This window comes from Notamacropus eugenii, chromosome 3 (genome assembly GCF_028372415.1).
Source record: "Notamacropus eugenii isolate mMacEug1 chromosome 3, mMacEug1.pri_v2, whole genome shotgun sequence".
In the NCBI taxonomy this organism is placed as follows: domain Eukaryota; kingdom Metazoa; phylum Chordata; class Mammalia; order Diprotodontia; family Macropodidae; genus Notamacropus; species Notamacropus eugenii.
Window position 1 is genome coordinate 106,963,984 of NC_092874.1, and position 23,937 is coordinate 106,987,920.

A 23,937-nucleotide genomic window follows, 5' to 3' on the forward strand; every position below is an offset into this window, starting at 1 on the left:
AAAGCTTCTCCTTGTAAAAGCAGTGTTATTATTTCAGCAGAGCACAGTTTAAATTAACAAATCAGGTTGCTAACAGTTATCTTCAGGGGTACTTTCTACCTCACAATTCCTTCTGACATCAGTCCAGTTCTGAAGTTTTTCCAGTCATTGAAAAATCAAAAATTTATTCATCTGAGCTTCAGATATAATTCTAAGTATCAAGGGAAAAGAGTTTTGTAGCAACTCAAATATCAACTCTCTTGAATTCTTCCCCTGAATTTCTCTAGACAGATACTCCCTTTTTCTAGTAAAGACAGCCCAAGACGAATATAAGACCATCCCTGAGAGATGGTAAATGAATGAACAAACAGACAAAGGGACAAACAATGTATAACCATAGAAATTTATTAGAATTCGAGTTAAGTTGAAAGATCACATAGATCAGAGAAGACAGAACCAAGATGGTACTATAGCAAGAGATATAGCAAGCTCCTCTTACCCTGCCCTCCCAAACAAACAAACCAAAATAGTGCCTCCAAGCATATCTAGAAAAGGCACCTGACTGAATCCTGACCTGGAAATTAAAGAAAAAAAATACATTGAGTCATTTTTCCAGCACAAATCAGCAGAGGGGGACAGTGAGGACAGTGGTACAGGGTCTAGGAAGATGCATACCTTGCAGAGCAAGGAAGAATCTGTGCCCAGGGCAAGAAGAGGTCCCAGATCCAGTATGGAGGGCCCCAAACTTGAGTAGAGTGCAGGTACAGATGCCAGTTGGCAGGTCTGTCACTCTGCCAAATTTTGGGTCATAAATCCAAGGTGGACTGAGGAAGAGACCTGTGCTTGAGGGAGGCCTCCACAGTGAAGAGTGGATTTGGGTCCAGACTGTGAGCTGAGCAAGAGGAAATTCAAATGCAAATAGCCACAGTGTGGTTCGGGCCCCAGGAGCAGAGGAGAGTCTTGGGTTCAGCTTCTAGACAAGTTCAAAGCTTGAAAAGAAATAACCAAGACAGGAATTCCATATCAAAGGGAAGACTACAGCTCTGTTACTTGAGAACCAGGTAGCAGAACTTTGTAGGTGGCAAAAGTAGTGACTGGAAACTAACACAGTCTACTAAAATTTCAAATCGGGAAAGCCCCGCAGGCCTGTCAATCAGGCTCAAACCCATGTTAGGAACTTGAAGAATTCAGATCAGGGGTGCAAAAAGCAGACTTTGCCCTAGATCTGACTACTTTGGGAGGACTGAAAGCTTACTGGTTTAAGTCTGAACTGTACTTGAGATTCTGTAATAACAAAATATTCAATATCTCCAAGAAAATAGCAGAACAAGCCCAGATATTCCCTTTGGAAGGGCACAGAACCTGATCATAACAAAGTCTGAAGTCAGAAAGTAGACAAGAATGAGCAAATTAATTTTAAAAAAAGGAACCCTATCAAAAAAACTATTGTTTGAGGTGGCAGGGATGCTCAAGACACAAATCCAGAGAGATGACACCTAAACATCTATAAGAAAACCATCAGAGAAATGCATGGCTTGGGAACAAATTCAACTAGAATTTCTGGAAAAAATGAAGCAAGAGGTGAGTTGGATTTTTTAAAAATTATTTTTAAAGAGTTAAGAAAAATTGATAAATGAAATGAGACTGCTAGAGAAAAATGGAGGGGGAGGGAGATGAGAGCTATAGAAGGAAAATTAGAAAAGAAATGAACAGCTTGGTACAAGAGGTGTAAAACCCTGCCCAAGCAGCTAACTCCCTGAAAACAACAATGAACCAAATAGAAGTTGAAGACTCCTTGAGACAAAAAATAAACAAATAAAGCAAAGTCAAAGGACTATAGAAAGAGATGTACATAACTGACCTGAGAAACAGATCAAGGAGATATAATTTTTAAAAATTTATTTATTTAACTTTTCAACATTCATCTCCACAAAATTTAGGGTTCCAAATTTTCTCTCTATCTCTCCCCTTCCCCCACCCAAAAACGCCAAGCATTCTAATTGCCCCTATCACCAATCTGCCCTCTCTTTCAACATCCCTCCCTTCCCTTATTCCCATCTTCTCTTTTGTCCTGTAGGGCAAGATAACTTTCTATACCCCATTACTTGTATTTCTTATTTCCTAGTTGTATTCAAGAACAATACTCGACAGTTGTTCCTAGAACTTTGAGTTCCAACTTCTCTTCATCCCTCCCTCCCCACCCATTCCCTTTGGGAAGGCAAGCAATTCAATATAGGCCATATATGTGTAGTTTTGCAAATGACTTCCATAATAGTCATGTTGTGTAAGACTAACTATATTTCCCTCCATCCTATCCTGCCCCCCATTGCTTCTATTCTTTCTTTTGATCCTGTCCCTCCCCAAGAGTGTTGACTTCAAATTGCTCCCTCCTCTCACTGCCCTCCCTTCTATTATCCCCCCACCCTGCTTATCCCCTTCTCCCCCACTTTCCTGTGTTGTAAGATAGGTTTTCATACCAAAATGAGTGTGCATCTTATTCCTTCCTTTAGTTGAATGTGATGAGAGTAAGCTTCATGTTTTTTCTCTCACCTCCCCCCTTTTTTCCTCCACTAATAAGTCTTTTGCTTGCCTCTTTTATGAGAGATAATTTGCCCCATTCCATTTCTGCCTTTCTCCTCCCAATATATTTCTCTCTCACCCCTTAATTGCATTTTTAAAGATATGATCCCATCCTATTGAATTCACCCTGTGCTCTCTGTCTGTGTGTGTGTGTGTAATCCCACCAACTACCCAGATACTGAAAAAAGTTTCAAGAGTTACAAATATTGTCTTTCCATGCAGGAATGTAAGTAGTTCAACTTTAGTAAGTCCCTTATGATTTCTCTTTGCTGTTTACCTTTTCATGCTTCTCTTGATTCTTGTGTTTGAAGGTCAAATTTTCTTTTCAGCTCTGGTCTTTTCATCAAGAATGCTTGATAGTCCTCTATTTCATTGAAAGACCATTTTTTTCCCCTGAAGTATTATACTCAGTTTTGCTGGGTAGGTGATTCTTGGTTTTAGTTCTAATTCCTTTGACTTCTGGAATATCATATTCCACACCCTTCGATCCCTCAATGTAGAAGCTGCTAGATCTTGTGTTATCCTGATTGTAAATCCACAATACTTGAATTGTTTCTTTCTAGCTGCTTGCAATATTTTCTCCTTGACCTGGGAACTCTGGAATTTGGCCACAATGTTCCTAGGAGTTTCTCTTTTTGGATCTCTTTCAGGAGGTGATTGGTGGATTCTTTCAATATTTATTTTGCCCCCTGGTTCTAGAATCTCAGGGCAGTTTTCCTTGATAATTTCATAAAAGATGATGTCTAAGCTCTTTTTTGATCATGGCTTTCAGGTAGTCCCATAATTTTTAAATTCTCTCTCCTGGATCTATTTTCCAGGTCAGTTGTTTTTCCAACGAGATATTTCACATTATCTTCCATTTTTTCATTCTTTTGGTTTTGTTTTGTGATTTCTTGGTTTCTTATAAAGTCATTAGCCTCCATCTATTCCATTCTAATTTTTAAAGAACTATTTTCTTCAGTGAGCTTTTGAACCTCCTTTTCTATTTGGGTAATTCTACTTTCTAAAGCATTCTCTTCCTCATTGGCTTTTTGAGCCTCTTTTGCCAATTGAGTTAGCCTATTTTTAAAGGTGTTATTTTCTTCAGCATTTTTTTTGGGTCTCCTTTAGCAAGGTGTTGATCTGCTTTCATGCTTTTCTTGCATCTCTCTCATTTTTCTTCCCAGTTTTTCCTCCACCTCTCTTACTTGATTTTCAAAATCCTTTTTGAGCTCTTCCTTGTCCTCAGACCATTGAATATTTATTTTGGATGTTTGGGTTACAGAAGCCTTGACTTTTATGATTTTCCCTGATGGTAAGCATTGTTCTTCCTCATCCTAAAGGATGGGAGAAGTTATCTGTTCACCAAGAAAGTAATCTTCTGTGGTCTTATTTTTTTTCCCTTTTGGGGGCATTTTCCCAACCAGTTACTTGACTTTTGGGTCCTTTGTCAAGAGTAGGGTATAGTCTGGGAATCTGTAAAATCTCAGTTCCTGCAAGGTGGCACCATCAAGCATGTACTGGTCTGGATGCAGGGAGGGATTTTTGTGCCCAGAATCTTAGCAGAGTTTCCTCTCCACAGCCACCTGGCCTCCAGTTCTGCCAAGCCAGCACTGAGGGGGTGGGGGGGAAGGGCGAATTCAGTGAAGCTGTGGGGGCAGGGCCACCATTCATTGTGAGACAAAGACCAACTCCCTCAGGGCCTCTACACAGAACCAAGGCAAGAATCAGCCCCCAGAGGTTTTTACGATCCAACAATGGTCGAGGGCTGCTGTAGGGGCTGGCGTGAGAACTGCTGCTGCCTGCCCGATGTGGCCTTTGCCACTGCTGCCTGAGGCTGGAGCTATGGGAAGTCCCTTCTCCCTTCCTGGCCAGCTGAAAAAGCCCTGTCACTGACCTTTGGCGCCTGTGGGTCGAGGGATCTTAGAACCCTCTGCTACTGGGACTGGGGATTTCATGACTGGAGATTCCACCCCCAAGGGCTGTTCTCCACTCCATGTCCAGTGTAACAGACAACAGATGTTTCCCATGGGCCTTTCAGGTCACCCAGGGCTGAAAATCTCCTCCACTCTGTTGTTCTCCACTTCTGCTGCTCCAAAATTTGTTGAGAGTCCCTCTCTACAGGTATTGTATAGGCTGTGTGGGGAAAGCCTGCATTTTTGTGTCTTTCTACTCCACCATCTTGCCTCTGCCCCCCAAGACATAATTTTTAAGAATTATTGGACTACATGAAAGTCACAGCAAAAAAATAAAAAATTAAAAGCTTAGATATATTTCAGTCTATACACTGGGAGTGGGGGCAGGGTTTGGAATCACTGACACTTGAACCTCCCTCTTATCTGAACTTGTCAAAGAAGGAAAGGATGCAAATACACATACACACATAGTTGAGGAAAGAAATACATTTCACTCAGCAGAGAAATAAAAGAGGAAAGAGAGAGGGAAGGAGGAATAATTAGAGAAAAAGTAGATTAGGGCAAGAATTAGATCTAAGTAAAATAAATTGTAACTAAGAGCACAAAAATATTTATAGGTATTTTGTGGTGGCCAAAAATTGAAAATTGATAAAGTGTTCATTAATCGAGGAATAACTGAAAAAAATTATGGTATACAAATATGATGGAATTATTATTCTATAAATAATGAAGGGGATAGTTTCAGAGAAACCTTGGAAAACTTGTATGAACTCTTACATTAGGAAGTGAGCAGAACCGGGAAAATAGTTTATACAATGAAAACAATATTATAAAGATGAACAACTTTGAAAAACTTAGGAATTTGGTTCAGTTCAATAACCATACCACAATTCCAAAGAACCAATGATGAAATCTGCTCTCCACCTCCTGATAATGAGGTGAAGGGCTCAGAATGTAGAATTAGAACTTCTTTTAGACTTGATCAGTGTGAAAAATGGTTTTGGTTGACTAAATATATTTATGGCAGAGTTTTTTTTTCTTTCTTTTTTGGAAGTGAGTGGAAAAAAAAAAGGCAGATCTTGGCTTATTGGAAAAAGATAAAATTGAATTTTAAAAAGGATCATATATACCCTGAATCCTTATTATTAATTATTGTCATTAATATTACAAATAATATATTTAACTATCAAATTAATAATATTAATAATTAACATTACTGTTAATAATCACTATCATTCATATATCTGTAAGGTTTACAAAGTATTTTACTTTGCAATGTATTTCATTTGATCCTTATGATAGTGCTATTATGTTTCCTATTTTACAGCTGAGGAAACTGAAGCTGGGAGTGGTTAAGTGGCTTGTGCAGAATTAAGATATCTACTGTCTGAGGGAGGATTTGAAATATTTCTCAACTCCAAGTCCAGCACTTTATCCACTATACCATTTGACTGCCTTCAAATGAGGAAACTGAGGGCAAGATAAATGAAGTCATTTTCCCTCACTAACTCAGTCATGATTTCTAACTTCAAGATTCCCTTTTTTTTTTTTTTTTGGATTCCATTTCTCCACTTCTACACTTTCCCCATCCCACCCCCAAACTACCAGACTTCCTCAAATCTCACTGCATTCTTACTTCAAACTTCAGTGGTAGCACATTTAACACTCACATACATACATACATACATACATACATACATACATACATACATATATATTTTTTTTCAAATACTCTACCCCTGGCCAGACTGGAATCACTTTTAATTAATGAATGAATTTGGAGAAAGTAGTCCGTCATATCTCATGCGGGCAAAAGCTTACAAATCTCAGTGAATATGCCTGGATTTCTTTTCAAAGCAGTCAGAGTAAGGTTGCAACAGCGTGATTCAAGCATGTACGTCCCCTTTCTCATGATCTGGTGGGTACTTCCTCCCACTTGTCTACTAAGGTTAAAAAAAAACCTTTTGCCTCTTCCCCCCAGCTGGCCTCCCCCTTTCTTTCCACTCTCAAAAGCTAGAAGAGGAAGAGGTACAGGAAACAAGGGATATTGCCAATACCAAGAGAAGATCTCAGTGGCAGCATCCTAACAGAGGAAGATCAGAGGTCTGGAATCTCCCAGAGACACAAGACCGCCTGGGCAGGGAAAGGGTCTTTTCTGAGCACAGCCCAACTCAAGCTGCCTCTCAGGGGGAGGTACTGGGTAAGTTTATCTTTTCTTTCTTTACAAAACTTTAACTTCCTCCTGAATCTGTCATGGGCACTCTCTACAATGCAGCTAAATTTTGTTTTATAAATTTAGACGTTACGTCATTTGACATAAATATATACAGAATTGAAGCAATGATTCCTTAAACATAATGTGGTTTCCTTAACTCTCTTGATAATTTGAATTTTTGTTTTTGCTTTCTCTGGTAACCAGATGACAACTCATACTCTCTTGGAATCTTCTGTCACATGGTCAATTTTTTTCCCCATCTTCACTTTCTTACTATATGTATCTTCAAGATGTGTTTCTTGCAGACAATAGATTCTTAAATTTTGTTTTCCTATCTGTTCTACTTCAGTGTCACTTTTAGTGTTTGTATTTAAGGAGCTTTGATTTTCCAAGGCTTTGATTGTTTTGACAGGGCTGGGGTATTATTCTAGAGCCTAGGCCAGCTTTTCAAAATGTAAGTATATTTTTGAAGACAAAAATTTCAACTGAGAACCATTTAAATACTGCATACAGTGGGAATAGGAGGCCATACATGGGTTTGGGAGAGAAACCTCTACCCCCTCAGTTAGGAAAGGTGAGGTTCTGGGGGGAAAGTGTTGAAGAATGTCAGAAGCACAGTAAGAGAGGTTTAAAGGCTTTCTGTGAGGACAGAGACTCTACCCAAACTCTGGGCCATCTCTCTCCATCTATAGCTTGTTGTCCTCTATAACTTTCAGGGATCTCTATGTAGGAAAATTCCTATTAGGATAAACAGCAACCTAATGGTGCTTCTCTCTGACCCATGTAGGCCCCCTACACGATTTACTATGGCCTGTGTAAACTGGCACATGGTCATCTCTATAGCCATTGTCCTGGCTGTCAAAGCTGTTGGCACAACCTTTTTTCTCCTTTATCGTAAGTACTTGGTTCCCCTCCCACCTCTTTCTCCTTTCTCTTTGCCCCTTCCCTGGGATTGGGAGACTCAGTATATAGGTCAGTCCAGTTCTTTTCCTCTGAAACTGTCTGTGAAATTGCAAATGCGTACACTAGGCAAAATAGGTTTAGGTCAATATTGTATGGAATGAAATGTGAAGTAGACAAGAATTCAATAAATTAAAGCTATGTAGACAAAACAATCAGGTAATTCAGGTCCCAAATATTGATACCTTCTAGTCTTTCTATTTATCTGGGCAATTGGGGTTTTTCTTTCTTGAATGCTAAAGATCCAGTATTATCTAATTATAAAGCCATTGTAAGCCACTTAGGGTACCCATATCATGGTGTAAGTTAACTACATAGACTAGACCAGACAAAGTATAAAGTATAAAATCAAGTAGACAAGGGGTATGATGTGAGTCATCCATAGCATTGTTATATACCCAGAGTCATGGTATAAAAGGCATCTAAAGTGAGGGAAGATCTTAGTGTAAGTACAGGAGCAATATACTGTATCTTCCCCCTATGCCAAAGTTTCCATTCCAAACCCAATGAAGGAAGAAATGAGGAAGGAAACATTACTAGGAGTCACAAATTGTGCAAGTGACAGTCTTCACACCTTACCCAATCTGAAACTAACTTCCCTCCATCTGGCCACCCCTAAAGTTCTACAACAGTAAAGTCATATGGCACTTCCTACCCCATTCAACAAACTCCAGCATCTCCCTATCAGCTCCAGAATCCTCTGGTTGGCATTCAAAGCCTTTATATTTCTGTTCTTACACCATCAAGTACTCTTTAGTGTGGGGAGACTGGCTTTCCTGCTGTTCCTCAAATAAGGTACTCCATATCTGAGCTCCAGGAATTTGCTCTGGCTGTCCCCCCATGCCTGAAATGCTCTCCCTCCTCATCTCTGCCTCCTGGCTGCCCTAGCTTCTTTCAAGGCCCAGATGAAATCCCATCTTCTACAAGAAAACTTTCCTCATTCCCATTCATGTTAGTGGCTTCCCTCTCTTGATTATCACCAGTTTATCCTCAAGATAGCTTTCTTCATATATAGTTGTGTGTTTGCTCTTTCCCTCATTAGACTGTGACCTCTTTGGGAGCAGAGATTATGTTTGGCCTTTCCTTGTATGCCCAAGGCCTAGCATAGGAACTGGCACAAAGTAGGTGCTTAATAAATACTTATTGACTGATAAAGGAAGAAAATCATTTTATTAGCAAATGTTTATCACTATTTACGTGCCCCCATGCTAAGGACTGAGAAAGAAACATACAAAGAAATGGCCCCATCCTCAAAGAACTAAGACTGGTCTGATTTTCAAATAAGATCATGGAGATAAGTACAGAAAGCTCATTACAAAGATTTCTTAAGTTAGAGGATCAAAAATGCATATTAATTTGCAATATACATACATATATATATGTAATTTTTATACTATTCATCCTAAATTAAGAGAGGCCAGGTAACATAGAGGATGTGTAGGTGCATTCGTCCTTTGCTGCCAAAGAAGGCCATGCCATCAGAGAAATGATGATATGACTTACACTTGACTTTGTTTTGAGTGAGGGAGGGCTGTGCAGGTCACCAGCCTCACTTCTCCTCCAGAGCCATCTGAATCCAGTGACCAGATATTCATCAGGATGACTGGAGATGACCCAGGATGAGGCAATTGGGGTTAAGTGACTTGCCCAAGGTCACACAGCTAGTGAGTGTCAAGTGTCTAAGGTTAGATTTGAACTCAGGTCCTCCTGACTCCTGCACTGGTGCTCTATCCGCTGCACCACCTAGCTGCCCCAACATAGAGGATAAAGAGCCGAACATGGAGTCAGGAAGACCTAGATTTCAATTCTTCTTCAGATATTTATTAACTGTATGACCCTGGGCAAGGTTTTTAACCCTTCAGCCTCGGTCTCCTCATCTGTAAAATGAGAATAATAATAGCACCTACCTCCCAGGCTTGTTGTGGGGAATCAAATAAAATAGCCTCTGCAGAGTGTTTGCAAACCTTCAGACACTCTATAAATTTTAGCTATCAATATATTATTTAACCTCCCAAGCCTCAGGAAATTTTTAAGATTATAACTTATGGAATGTATACTATCTCTATTTGTGGAAGAAATTAGCACACCAGGAATTCCCATAGCAGGCTCTTTATCCTCTATGTTGGGGCAGCTAGGTGGTGCAGCGGATAGATCACCAGTTATATGAGTAAAATTTAGGACCCTAGGATTTAGAACTGGAGAGGAGCCTAGAGATCATTTGGTCTAATACCCTACCCCCACACCCCACATTTTATAGATGAAGAAACCAAAACCTGAAGAGGTAAAGGGACTTGCCCAAGATCATACAAGTAGTGGAATTGCAACCCAGGTCTCTCCTGACTGAAGTTCTATCATTCTTTTCACTATTCCATGCTGTGACCAGATATTCCTCAGGATGAGTGGAAATGACCTGGGGTCACGATGGGACAACAGGACTTTTTAGGCTAAGGCCTTTTCAGATTCTCACTTTGAGTGAGGTAACACTCATTCAGTGAATAGGCCTCTTTAAGAAATGAGTCAAGGAGTACCCCCTTTAATAAAAAAAATTTTAAATTTGATTCTGGAGGAATAAGTAAGGCTGGTGACTCTCTACAACCTTCCCTCACTCAAATCAAAGTCAATTGTAAGTCATGTCATCATCTCCCTGATGACATGGTCCTGTTTGAGAAGGAAAGACAAAAAACCTGCGAGTAGTCTCTGTGCCTTGCCCCCTCTAGTGTCTTGGCCCTTACCCAAGGGAGCTCTCCCCAAAGGAAGGCACATTTTGATGGCTGCAAGCTACCAGGGGTTTGTGTCTAGATTTCTTTCTCAAAGACCAAACCTTAAGCCCAATTCATTCTGGAGTTTATAGACTGGATGACAAGTCCCTGCCCTCCTAGCACAGAATGAATGTAAATACAAAATAGTAACTATTTCTCTTTTGGCCGACCAGAACCCTGAGGGTCTCCCCCTCACAGTTTGATTTTCCTTTTTTTTTAAAGGGGCCATCCCTTGACTAAGTTCTTAATGAGACCTGTTCACTGAATGGGCGTTACCTTACTCAAAGTGAGAACCTGAAAAGACTTTAGCCTGAAATGGCCAGGGTCTCCTATTGTATCCTGGGCCATCTCCAGTCGTCCAGATGAATATCTATCTGGTCGCTGGACCCAGATGGCTCAGGAGGAGAAAGTGAGGCTGGTGACCTTGCACAGCCCTCCCTCACTCAAATCCAAGTCAACTGCATGGTCCTCTTCGAAAAGAAGGATGAATACAACAACAACAATTCCATGCTACCACTTAGTAAGTAAACCAAAACCTCCCCAACCATGCAGGTCCATGGTGTCTCCTATTGTGTCAGATTGGAATAACCTATCCTTGCATGATCATATTTTAGCAGAATGGAATAACCTCCCCCAGTGCAAATCCTCAGGTTGCCAGGTTGCTGAGGGATTATATCCGGAATCTTAATCTATTGCTGCTACTTCTATAGAAACCTTGTGTCTACAGGGGTAAATGTAAGTTCCTTGAGGGCAGGGACTATTTGTTTTGTCTTTGAATCTTCCAAGTCTAGCACGTAATAAGTGCTTAATAAATTCTGGTTGCATTGAATAGAATTGAGGAAGAGAAATCCCAACCACCACCCCATCCCCAGACTCCTTCACTGGAAAGATTTCATTAGGATTGAAAAAGAAAAACATAGCCCCCTTTCTCTCATAGAAAGACTTTGCCCTACACCACTCTAGGACAGTAGCAAGACTTAGAACCTCTAGTCTCACCAACTGGCTGTTCTCAAATTTGCATTTAGAATACTCAGAATGGGAGGAAATTCAAAGGAGGTGTAGGATCTAGATCTGTCATATCCTGAGGAGACGTTTGATGATGGTCATGACTGACAGTAGTAAGAAGGACTGAATTTATTTCCCAATCCAGGATTTTTCCACCATTCTCCTGCCTTCTCCTCATTTTTCAACTATAAGATCTACTGCCAAACCTAAGAAGATGTAAAGAGAAAAAGGATGTGGCTGGCCATGTAGCATAGTAGACATCTTGTGTGGAAAGTGAAACAGGAACAGAGAAAAAATATTTTAGAGTTTCTGGCTTGTCACAATAGATCTCCAACCCCCATTAATCCTTTGACTAAAACAAAGAGGCTTGAGCTGTTACAAGAGACATATTAGGCAACAGAGTTGAGTCATGTTATTGGAGTCATTGGAGAAGATTCTTTTTGGGTTGATGCTAACAGTCAACTCTTTCTCCAGTGCCACAGATATTTCCTCCTGTCCTTGAAGAAAGCTCCAACTCCACCAGCACAGAAAGAAACACAACAGGTAATGTCTCTACCAATGGACTGACCTCTTGGTGGACTCCTCCCTTTATGCCTTTCCTGACATTCTTTTTTCCTGATTGTCGAGTTTCTTCCTGCTTTAGCCTCACTCCGCTGTCATCTCCTTTTTCTTGGATATAACTAGAGGAGAAAAACTAGAGGAGAAACATAACTAGAAGAGAAAAATCAATAAATGATAATGTGGTATTGACTAATAAAGTGCAGTGATGAAGAAATTCAAAGAAAGGATATAGCCTAGGTGGGGATGAAGACTGGGTCACTTAAAAAAGCTTTTTTATAGAAATCAGTCTTGAGCTGGGTTTTGAAAAAAATTCATAGCATTCCTAGCTGGAAGGGACATTAGAGTTCCAACCCCTCCTTTCATAAATGAAGAAGTTGAGGTTTGTAGAGGTTAGTAACCTCTCCAGGGAAACACAGATAAAAAAAACATGAGTGTCCAAAATTAAGGCAAGGGCTAAGACCAACAACTGTTGTGCTTACAGTGCCATGGATATCTACCACTCCCTTTGAAGAGAACTTCAGTTACTCCACCACTGGAAACAGCAGAACCGGTAACTTCTAGGGGAACCCTCCCCACTTGATTTTAATAGGCTGGTCTGTTGTTGACCTTTTCTTGTCACCTTCATGGTATCCTACTCTCCTAATTGTCCAGTCACTGCTACTCATGTTTTCAAATTCTGTTCTCTCTCCCCTTCCTTGCTCTTTCCTCTCTTTCCCTTCTCTCTCTTACTCCTTCTTTTCCTCCCTTGCCTTCTCTTTCCTTCCATTCCTTTCACTTCCTCCCCTGACTTCACTCTCTCACTCCTTGCCACCCTATTTCAATGGTTTTTGCATATGCGCTAGGTAAAGAACTCTACAATTTCAAATGTATGTGAAGTCTAACCTACATAATTTCAGTGACACAGACCAGCTACCATTGTTTTGGATTCAGGATGTGTTGTGGTGGAACCATCTCAAAGACTTGAGAGTCAGACCAGCTCTAATACAAGTATAGGCATTTGTTGAGATTGACGCCTCTCATGAAGCAGGCTAAGTTCCAAGAGGAACCAGCAATTTCAGAGAAAGCAAGATGGATTTTTGTAGGGTGAAGATGTAATTACATAACAGAAATTATGAATATTAAAAAGCCAGGAAAATTTTGTTAAGGGATTAGGTACTAGGGGAGGGTCCCAGACACAGTGAAACTGAGCATGCAATTACCCACAATGCATATAGAAAAACCCATTTGGGGAGATATGACTGTCTGATGATATTATAACAAGCCTCTCTACATCATAAGTTCACCTAAAGGACACTGCTATTACTAAACAGGTGCCTACTTAGGGAAAGTCCCTTCTATTGTTTTGGGATCTACATCCTGCTTGGGCATGCTGGTGGTGCTGCTTTCTGATTGGCAGGCTATTGTGCTCCTGTCTAAGGCTAGATGGATGTGGTTGTGGTTGAGTGCATGGACACACCTGTGGGAAATATGAGGAATGGATCTGGGGGGGCAGTGATTAGCTAGAGGCAGTGGCTAGTTACAAGGAATGGCTCGGATCCTATCACATGGACATACCTGATGTTCTGTGAGAAATGAGTTCATGGACACATCTGTTGTTCTAGTGATCAGGGTAGTATATATGAAAAAGTTAGGATATTGAAGGGGGGTGAGTGGCTAGGTAGGGGCAGTGGCCTGCTGTTCAGTAGGCCCTATAAGGAAGTTAAAATACTGGGGTTCCGGGAAATTTCATTAGGATTCCATCACCACCACCATCTTCACATCTTGTCCCTTTTCTGCCATTTCAAGAGCATCCTTAACATCCTCAGCCTTGTGAACCAGGGTCAGCATCCTAATCGATCTCAGCCTTGTGAATCAAAAAGCAAGGGAAGGAAATCTTGACCTCCACTTCTCAACAATTGCCACTCCCTGCTATAGCTGTAGCTACAGGGTTTATAAAAGAAGCACAGTCCAAGCGCTCAGAAACTAAGCATAAGCATGCAAAATTGCTGTGGAGTATGAAACCCAGAACCCTTGGTAAAGTGCCGAGGAAATTCAAAGCAAGATTGTATATGGGATAGGGATGGAAGTTTGCTTGAAGAGGATGAGTCTTGAGCTGGGTTTTGAAAGGCATTTATATTTGGAGCTGGGAGGGACCTTACACCTCCAACTCTCTTGTGCTAAGGGTGAGGACATTGAGGTTCGGAGAAGTTATATGTAGTAAATAGGAAAGCCAAGATTTGAGCCCTGGTCGTCTTCAGGGCCAAGGCTAACAACTGGTTCTATTTGCAGTTTCACCGACCTCATCTGTCAATTCTGCAGGGAACATCACCCCAAAGACGAGGGGAACAGGTAACTTCCAGGAGAACTATTACTACTTGGCTTCAATGGTCTGGATTGTAGATGATCTCTTCTCAGTATCCCCGTTCTGACATCCTTTTCTCCTAATGGTCAAATTACTGTCATTCCTGTTTTTACCCTTTCCTCCCTTGTTTCCTTTCTTATTTCATTCCATCTTTCCTTCCTTCTCTCTATTTCTCTACTCTTTGTCTTTCTACACAGGAAATTAGGGAACAGCACACAGGGGTGAGAAGATAAAGAAATTCATGAATAACAGTTTTAAAGAGAGAAAAACCATTGCAGAATCATAAAATGTCACCATTGGAAGGGATCTTTGAGACAACCCTTTCATTTGACAATTGAAACTGAGGCACAGAGAAGACACATGGTACAGTGTAAAGAGCACTGGATTTGGAGTCAAAGTACTTAGTTTATAATCTTGGCTCTGATACTTATTTTCTCTTTCTTAGACAAATCAACTTAACATCCTTGGGTTTCAGTTTCTCATCTGTAAAATGAAGGGAATTGGACTTAATGGGCTTTGGGTCATGTCGGACATGACTGAAAATGACTTAACAATCATTGTACAACCACTGTACTATACTGTACCTTCCAATGATATTATCAATAAAATCTCACCTTAGCTCTGCCTACTGTCCTTCAGAGGAACCAAGATCACCTCAAGTACTAAAAAGAACAAGGTTAATTTAGGCAGAGGAGGAAACTTTTTGGTGTAAACTAAAAATGTGATTTTATTCTAATAAACTCAAAAAGAGTATCCAAGTTGTTTCATCACTGTAGAATTCAATTATAATAAATATTAAGATAGAAATTACTTTCCTACTCTACCAAATCACCTGGATGAAAACAGACATACAGAAATGAATTGACAAATGAAAAAGAAAACACATTTCTTCCCAGGGAAAAGAGAGAGATTTTATGTACATACCTTAATAAACCAACCTCTCCCTCCTTCCTCTTTTCTGCTAGAGCTATTTGGCTATTTGTCAGTGGTACTTTGGGAAGTTTTTGTTGGGATAACTAGGAAGATAATCATAGATCACTTGATTTCACTTTAAGGTTCATGAAACACTTTGCTCAAAACAACAAGTCAACAAGCATTTATTGAGTGCGCTTATGTGACAGGCTCCATGCCAAGCACTGGGAATACAAAGAAAGGCAAAAGCAACTCCTGCTTTCTAAAACCTCTCAGTCTGGTGGGGAGAGAACATGCAAACAACTCTGCACAAATAAGCTATACATGGGACAAATTAGAGGTAACCTTAGAAGGGAGAAACTAACATTAAGGGAGATTAGGAAAAGTTTCTTGCAGAAGTTGGGATTTTAGCTGGGACTTCAAGAAAGCTAGAAGATAGAGTTGAAGAGGGAAATTACAAATAAAATAGTAATTTTATGATTTAGTCATTTTACATTTGAGGGAACTGAGGCAGAGAGGTAAACTGGGTTTACAGCAAATATCAGAACAAAGAACGAAGCCAGTTTTCCTAATCCAAACTCAATGCTCTCTTCATTACTAAATAGGTACCATACTGCCTATTAAGAGATGATAGATATAGTTATAGATGAGGGAAGTTTGAGGGTACTTGTTATTTGATGACTTCCTGAACTAGTGAATTAGGCCAATATTTCTATTCCCTCACCAACCAATTTCTCTTTAACTTCTTCAATCTGCTTCCATCCAGAATGTACTATTACAACTATTCTCAAAAAGGTCACCAGTGACCTCCTTCTTGTAAAATATAATGGACTTCTCTCTGAACTTATTCTCTTTAAACTTTCTATTGCATTACAAACTGCTTCTTCAAAATTTTTCCCCTTTATCTTTCCTGATGTATCCTTTTCCTTCCCCTTCATTCCTGAACCTCTCACAAAATCTCCTCTCCCTTACCTTTCTAAGACATCTCCACTTGAATGATCTATCGTCACTTCAAATGTCATCTGTTCAAAACCAAGCTCATTATCAGCCCCACAAAACCAAATTCCCTCTCCCACATGAGTAATTTCGGTCAATGTTACTGTCATTCTCAGTCTTCAGACCTCTTGCACACTTCCTTTTCATCAGTCCTATAGCTAATCAATCACTAAGTCTCTTTGATTCTTTCTGTAAAATATGTCTAGGATCTATCTATTCCTTTCCATTTTTACTTGCCCCTGTGTAAATCCAAGCCCTTAGCACCTGTGAAATACTGGGGGGGAAAGCTTTCTAATGCCTTCCAAATTATTATATATGCCACTTCCAGACTTTGTTAGATGCTGATTGATGGGGGTTGGGAGACAATAATATATTAAACAAACATTTATTTTTTAATTTAATTAATTCGTTTTCAGTTTTCAACAACACTTCCATAAGTTTTAAATTTTCTCCCCCTCCTTCCCCAAAACGGCATGCAATCTTATAGGGATTATACACACTTGCATTCTTATTAAACACATTCCCATATTAGTCATGTTGCATAGAATAATTAAAACAAATAGGAGAAACCATGAGAAAAAACAAAACAAAGCAAATCATAACACAAGATAAAATAGTCTACTTCATTCTGCATTCTGATTCCATAGTTCTTTCTCTGGATTTGGATGGCATTTTGCCTCAAGAGCCCTTTGGGAATGTTTTAGGTCTTTGCATTGTTGTGAAGGGCTCAGTCTACCAGAAAAATTCCTCACACACTGTGGTTGTTACTGTGTATAATGTTTTCCTGGCTCAGCTCATTTCACTCAGCATCAGTTCATTTGAGTCTTCCCAGGTTTTTCTGAAGTCCACTTGTTCATCATTTCTTATAGCACCATAGTATTCCATTACATTCATATACCACAACTTGTTTAGCCATTCCCCAATTGATGGGCTTTCCCTTGATTTCCAGTTCTTGGCCACTACAGAAAGAGCTGCTATAAATCTTTTTGTACATGTGGGACCTTTTCCCATTTTTATGATCTCTTTGGGATATAGCTCTAGAAGTGATATTGCTGGTTCAAAAATGTATGCACATTTTTGTATCCCTTTGGGTATAGTCTCAAATTGCTCTCCAGAATGATTGGATCCAGCTCACAGCTCCACCAACAATGAATTAGTGTTCCAACTTTCCCATATCTTCTCCAACATTTATAATCTTCCTTTAACAAGCATTTATTGAACAACTACAATGTGCAAAGCACCAAATACTAAAACTGTCATTGTTCTCAAGAAACCTACAGTTTATTTAAGAAGTTAAGACAGAAATACAGAAAAGAATGTTAATACGGAAATACTTACAATAGCAGATATATATCATAGGAATTGTCAGAATTTTCATTTATTTATTCTCTATTTGTTTCATTCATCCAATTTTTCATAAACCTAATGAATCATCCACTCCCCAAGTGACTGCTTGTTTACAGTTTCTCTTTATCATTTTTTCTCATCCTTCAGACTGCCCTGTTCGGTGGGATTTCTATAAGGGGAGTTGCTATTTCTTTTCTACCAATGAAAGAAACTGGAACCAAAGTCAAGCCCGATGCTTTAATGAAGCAGCTACACTGGCAATTATCAACAGTGCAGAGGAGCAGGTGAGAACATCATACTAGAAGAGGAAAAGAACACCATTCTAGACCCCTGGCTATAATGAAAGTATCTTCTTTTAGAGCAGGGGTGAGAACTTGCCTTCCTATCCCCATCTGGTGTGCACACCAAGTTTAGTGAACAGAGTGATACTTAGCTTTTTTCTTATTGAAAGACAGTGGCCCTGGCATTCTAGAAGAGTGTCCAGCTACCTAAAGGAAGTAAGAGGGGCATTCCAGCTAGAGTAAGAGACAAAGATTATGAGGGGAAAGAACATGAGAATCAGGTCCCTTGAGACGTTACTTGGTATAATAGAAAGAATATTAAAATGGGTGGATGGGAACAATTTGTTCCGATGGCCATGAAGGCAGCTGAAGCAGATGCTATGAAGTGCTCACAGTTTGGTCAAACATCAAATATGTCAAGGCCATCTGACGCCTCCCAGGTCATCATCAATCACTTTGACAAAGGCAAGACAAAATGCAAAACAAAATTACTACTGGACTTTTATGACTCTAGAAGAGAGAGTGAGGCTGACGACTGTGCAACTCAGTCTCACTTAAATCTAATTCAGGCACTAGTCAAGACATGCTGTTAGTGGTCCTCTTTGAAAACAAAGGATAAGCAACAACTTTGCTTGATTAAGTGTATTTGTTTTGTTTTCACATTTTTATTTTGTTTTTTCTTTTTTGTTGTTGTTTATCTTTTTTTCTTTTCCTTGTAGGGAGAGAGAAAATAAATGCTTGTTCGTTTAAATAAAATAAAAAGATTTTTTTAAAAAAAAAGAATGAAAGAACACTAACTAGTCCCATTTTCTAACACTTATTGCCTGTGTGACCATGGGCAAATCACAGCATTCCCAAGCATGAGTATTTTTCATCTAAAATAAGGGAATTAGAATAGATGGCTTCAGGGGTTCCTATACCTATGATCTTTTTTTTTTTTTTAAGTTGTGCTTCCACTCAGTCAATAAACATTTGTTAAGCATCTACTATGTGTCAGGCATGTACTAAGCACTGGGAATACAAAGAAAGGTAAAAGACATTCCCTACCATAAAGGAGTGAATAGTCCAGTGGGGGAGACAGTATTGAAATAATTATGTGCAAATAAGCAATCTATAGGAAAAATTGGAAATAATCAACCAAGGGAAGGGACTAGAATTAAGAGAGCTTGGGAAAGGGTCCCTGTAGAAAGTAGGATTTTAGATAGAACTTGAAGAAAGTCAGGGGAAGTGGACATGAGGAGGGAGAGTATTGAAGGAGTGGGAGGTCACTCAGTGAAAGTGAACTTGGGAGATGGAGTGTCTTTGGTGTCACTGGACAAAGACTACTTAGTGGTGGGGAGTATAAGGTACAAGAAGATTGAAAATGTGGAGGGGTGGGGGCAAAAAGCTACAAAGGGATTTGAATGACAGTTTTCATTCTACACTTCCTACCTCCTCACAAAGCAACTCTCAAAATCAATAATCATAGGTAGGTATTCTCACTGTCACTGGAGACTTTTAAGAAAGAACCAGATGATGATTTTGGGTGGTGAGGCAGTGAAGTAGATAAAGTGCCAGGTGTGGAGTCAGAAAGATCTGAGTTCAAATCCAACCTCAGACACTATCTGTATGTCCCTAGGAAAGTCACTTAACCTTTTTTTTCCTCATCTGTAAAATAAACTGGAGAAGGAAATGGCAAACCACTACAGTATCTTTACCAAGAAAAGCCCATATGGGGTCACAAAGTCAGACAAGACTGACCAACAAACAACAGATGACCACATGCCAGATATGTTGATCCTGGAGAGGTTGGACTCAATGGCCTCTGAAGCCCCTTGTCACTTTAAGATTCTGTGATATTGTGATTCCTAAGATAAGGTGACAGAAGAGTCAGGCAGACTAGGACGGTACAGGTCTTGGAGCGTGATAGATTAAAAGAGAGATGCCTTGTAACAGGTTTGTTTCTAAGGGTAGGAGGTCTCCTATAGAAAGAGGAAGAGAATAGACTCGGAAAATGAGGAGAGGGGAAAAGGAAAGCGGAGATAGGACCTGGATTCAAATCCTAATTCTGCTATGTACAGTGAGACTTTGAGTCAATCACTCACCTTTCTAAGCTGAGATTTCGTCATCTATAAAATAAGAAAGTATGAGCAGATGGTATTCTAGATTTGTACTCAGTACACATTCAGGATACTCATTATATAACGAGACTCTCTCCCTCATTTTACAGATGAGGAAACTGAGGTCCTGACAGTTTAATGACTTACCCAAGAGATAACTAGTCAATAGTGGACCCGGGATGTGAATGCTCTTTGCAATATATTATTGATTATCTTCTTCTGAATTTGCAAATTTTTATATCATTCCAGGCTGTCTTCTCTTAGTATATGTCCAAGGAAACATAGTTTGAACTGGAAAATAATGTTGTCATTGCTTATTATTTGTGGTTGTTTATTGTTTTTATTATTGTCTTGGTGGAGGGAGTCTTGGAGGTTACATATATCAAGATACTTCAAAGTGTGCTATTGTTGTCTTTTAAGTGATCTGAATTATTCACTTATTTGGTTTCTGTACATCGCTGGTTTCTTTCATTAGTGGGTAATTGAACTTACTGTAAAACTGAGAAATAACCCCTCAGGGTACCAGGGACAGTCACTTCTATGGGGCAGTGAGACTTTGGTGTTACATTGACCTAATTTCCTTTCTAGAAATTTCTCCGTGAGAGAGCTGCTTCAGAGATATATTTCATCGGCCTTCGATACCAACGTTCACAAAAAAGGTGGCAATGGACTGATGGCTCAGGATTTGTGGTCAAGTAAGTAGGTGGACTATAAGGGATTTCATAAGACATAACACAGAGGACATGATCTAGGATTCTGCTGTCAAGGACTACTCAGTAGACTTAGAATTGATCTTCCTGATTCCTCTTCTTCTACCTGCCCATCTTACTGAACCACCTCTTAATGGCCCTTTTCCTCCAAGGGCCTACAGACACAGCATCTTTTCCAAATGAAGAATCTCAGACATAAAATGTAAAATGCTTATCAGTGATGAATCTTTAGGTTAGACATTATTCATCTCAACGATAGCATTCCATGGAAATGAGTCAGGACATAAATGTAATCATTTAATTGTAGAGAGTAAAGTATATTGAACCAGCATGACACAGTGACAGAAGCATTTATGAAGCACCTACTATGATGTGCTAGGCCAAAGGTGAGGAACTTGCAGCCTCGAGGCTACATCTGGCCCCCTAGGTCCTCAAATATGGCCCTTTGACTGAATTCATGCTTTACAGAACAAATCCTCTTAATAAAAGGATTTTTTCTGTAAAACTCGGACTCATTCAAAAGACCACAACCAAGCAGATAGGCAGTATGCTAAGAGCTTTACAAATATTATCCCATTTGATTCTCACAATAACTTTGGAACATAGGTGTTATTATGATTCCTATTTTAACTTTGAGGAAACTGAGGAAGACAAAGCTTAAGTAATTTGCCCAGAGTCATACAGCGAGGAAGGATCTGAGGCTGGATTGGAGAACTCAGATCTTCCTGAACTCTATCCACTGTACCACTTCTGTGGATCTAAAGTCGGAGGACCTGGGTTTGGATGCTGGATTTACTATTTACTCTTTTTATGACCTTAAGCAAGCCGCTTAATTTCAGTTTTCCCACCTTAAAATGAGAGCATTGGACTATATAACATCTAAGATCCCTTCCAATTCTATATCTCTTTACCCCCACCTACAAATAATTGTTGCGGTCTCTTACATCTCTGTACTACATACCCACCCTTACTTCCTAGCTGCTGCAGCCATAGATGCCACTGGGACTTTTAAAGAATTTGTTGTTCTAAAAGCAGAAGAAATATTTTTTTAAAAAGCAGAAATTGCTCATAAGAAACAGTGGCATCACAGGCAGTGATCTTTTTTGCTTCAAATATTTAACTAACCCTGCCCCCTGAGTTTTTCCACTTCACTTTCTTATACTTTCTACAGTTCTATCAGTTAGAGATTCATATAAGCAGGGTTAAGGGGCTAATTATAACTTAATGTGAGCCATTTTGCTCAAAATGCATTCTTCCTAAAAATCTAAAGATTATGGACTCTGATGGGACAGAGAGTGCCGGGCATGGTCAGTAACTTACAAGTCAGTGACTTACAAGCTGTGCGACCCTGAGCAAGTCACTTAACCCTGTTGGCCCCAGTTTCCTTATCTGTAAAATGAAGCTGGAAAAAGAAATGGCAAATCACTCCAGTACCTTTGCCAGAAAAACCCCAAATGTGGTCATGAAGAGTCAGACATGACTAAACAGCAATGGAATGGAAGCTCTGATTGATGAAGAGGTGGATTATCTTGGAGTGTGGAACACTTTTTAGGACAGCAAAAACCTAAGTGAGGTCCTACAGGAGGAGAGAGGCAGATAAGTGCACTAGGAGCCAAGCAAGCAAGGGTCCCCAGATGGTGGGAGATGCATAAAGGGAGAAGGAAAGATGCCAAAGACAAATGGCAGTCCTTTTCTTCCTCCATTTTCATCACGCCCTGTTCCATTCTCCTGAATGACTTGCCTTCCTGAGACCCTCAAACTGAAGCTAGCATACTTACTTTACACTTCAGCTACATTATGCATAAAATAGGCTTTTGTGGAATACCCTGGGAACCTACTCACAATTTTTAACATTGTTTCTACATCAAAATGTGTTCTGAATTTCAAAACAATGAAGAATCAGCTTTTAGAACACCACTCATCATACTTTGAGAAATGTTTGTCCATTTGGACTAAAAAGGTAAGTTTTGAGCTAGGTTTCAAAGTAGACAAGGGCCATGGATTGTTGGAAAGGAAGAGGTAGGGAATTCTGTTCATGTGGAGGGGCCTGAGGAATGCTTAACAATAGGAAGTACCAAAGAATGAGACCCAGTCGTGGTTCTAGTCCCTCATCATATAAACTATCCTGAACTTCCCTTCTCTCCCCACCAGCATTGTAAATGACACGCCAAATTTTGACTGTGGGACTATAGGGCTCACTGAAACTTTGGACAAGTCATCTTGTGAGATTTCCCATCGATGGATATGTGAGAAGAAAGCCTTGTAATCACCATTATTTTGGCACAACTCCCTAAGGTGAGGAGAGATGGACATGTCTCCAGCACACACATACTAAGGCCATGGGAGAGACCTCAATGAGGGAGGTGCCTTTTAACCAGTTTCTTCACTCTTAAGCCATCCAGGAGGTAATACATCACTGTCTCTGGACCCAGAAAGGATGGTATTGGTTAAAAAGTGGAAATGCCCAAGACTTAGAGAGTTGAAGGCAGAGGTTCATGAGAAAAAAATTCAACAGATGCTTTCTATCTCTCTGTAAACTTGATCATCCTAAACTTATGTACTTTATTTTGTTTTATTTTATTTTTTTCCTTAATTGCCTGATAAATCTTTTCCATGCCACTGTGTCTTGATTGGATTATAGGGGGGAAAATTACTTTCATCCTCTTCTAAGTCACTAAAGCTACAGAAATCCAGGTATTCTGCAGAGATTGGTGGTAACAAGAGTGTTGCCACAACAGTTCTGAGATGTGGCCCATTAGATAAAGTAAGGAAAATCTCCTTCAGAGTGGTTTGAGGTTTGATTATGATTACTATGACCCGTTAGGCTTGAGATACTTCTTTGAAAGCATCCTTTAAATCTTAGTGTGGGTAACTATTCTAAATAGGACCAGCTATGAACACACACGTTTATCAACACATTGACTTCTTTCCATGATTGAGCTGTTTGTTTGTTTTTTAGTTGAGACAATCAGGGTTAAGAGACTTGCCAAGGGTCACACAGCTCATAAGTGTCTGAGGCTGGATTTGAACTCAAATCCTCCTGACTCCAGGGTCAGTGTTCCATCCAAAATACCATCTGACTGTCTCTCCATGATTGTTAATACTTTTTTTAAAACCATAATTTCCTGCACCAAATCTAGCAAAAGGAAGTTAGGAAACCAGGATATAGCTGGCCACAAGAGATAGGTTTGTGGCATGCCTAAGTGTCCCAACATCTTGACTGGACATCATGGTGCAATAAGAGATCTAATCTGTCCTCACCACCAGTATAGCCAGACAACTTTTCTAGCTTCTCTG

The 23,937-nt window shown here is 39.8% G+C and overlaps 1 protein-coding gene across 3 annotated transcripts; it reads left to right on the forward strand.

The window, feature by feature from the left end:
• Window positions 1–6,523: 6,523 nt before the first annotated feature.
• CLEC5A (C-type lectin domain containing 5A) lies at window positions 6,524–23,259 on the forward strand. Of its 3 annotated transcripts, XM_072652517.1 has the most exons (8): window positions 6,524–6,654; window positions 7,457–7,563; window positions 11,868–11,936; window positions 12,436–12,504; window positions 14,223–14,282; window positions 17,698–17,834; window positions 20,519–20,625; window positions 22,792–23,259. In XM_072652517.1, exons 2-8 carry the CDS (start codon window positions 7,476–7,478, stop codon window positions 22,904–22,906), a joined length of 645 nt encoding a protein of 214 aa, XP_072508618.1. In that variant the 5' UTR covers window positions 6,524–6,654; window positions 7,457–7,475; the 3' UTR covers window positions 22,907–23,259. The 3 variants fall into 3 exon arrangements, with proteins under 3 accessions (XP_072508618.1, XP_072508619.1, XP_072508621.1); XM_072652518.1 differs by lacking the exon at window positions 14,223–14,282; XM_072652520.1 differs by lacking the exon at window positions 12,436–12,504.
• Window positions 23,260–23,937: the final 678 nt, after the last annotated feature.

Coding starts and splice junctions, on each gene's coding strand:
- CLEC5A (XM_072652517.1), top strand. CDS start 7,476: ATGGCCTGTGTAAACTGGCACATGGTCATCTCTATAGCCATTGTCCTG. Junction 11,937..12,435: donor CACAGAAAGAAACACAACAG/GTAATGTCTCTA, acceptor TTGTGCTTACAG/TGCCATGGATATCTACCACT. Junction 14,283..17,697: donor CCCAAAGACGAGGGGAACAG/GTAACTTCCAGG, acceptor CTCATCCTTCAG/ACTGCCCTGTTCGGTGGGAT.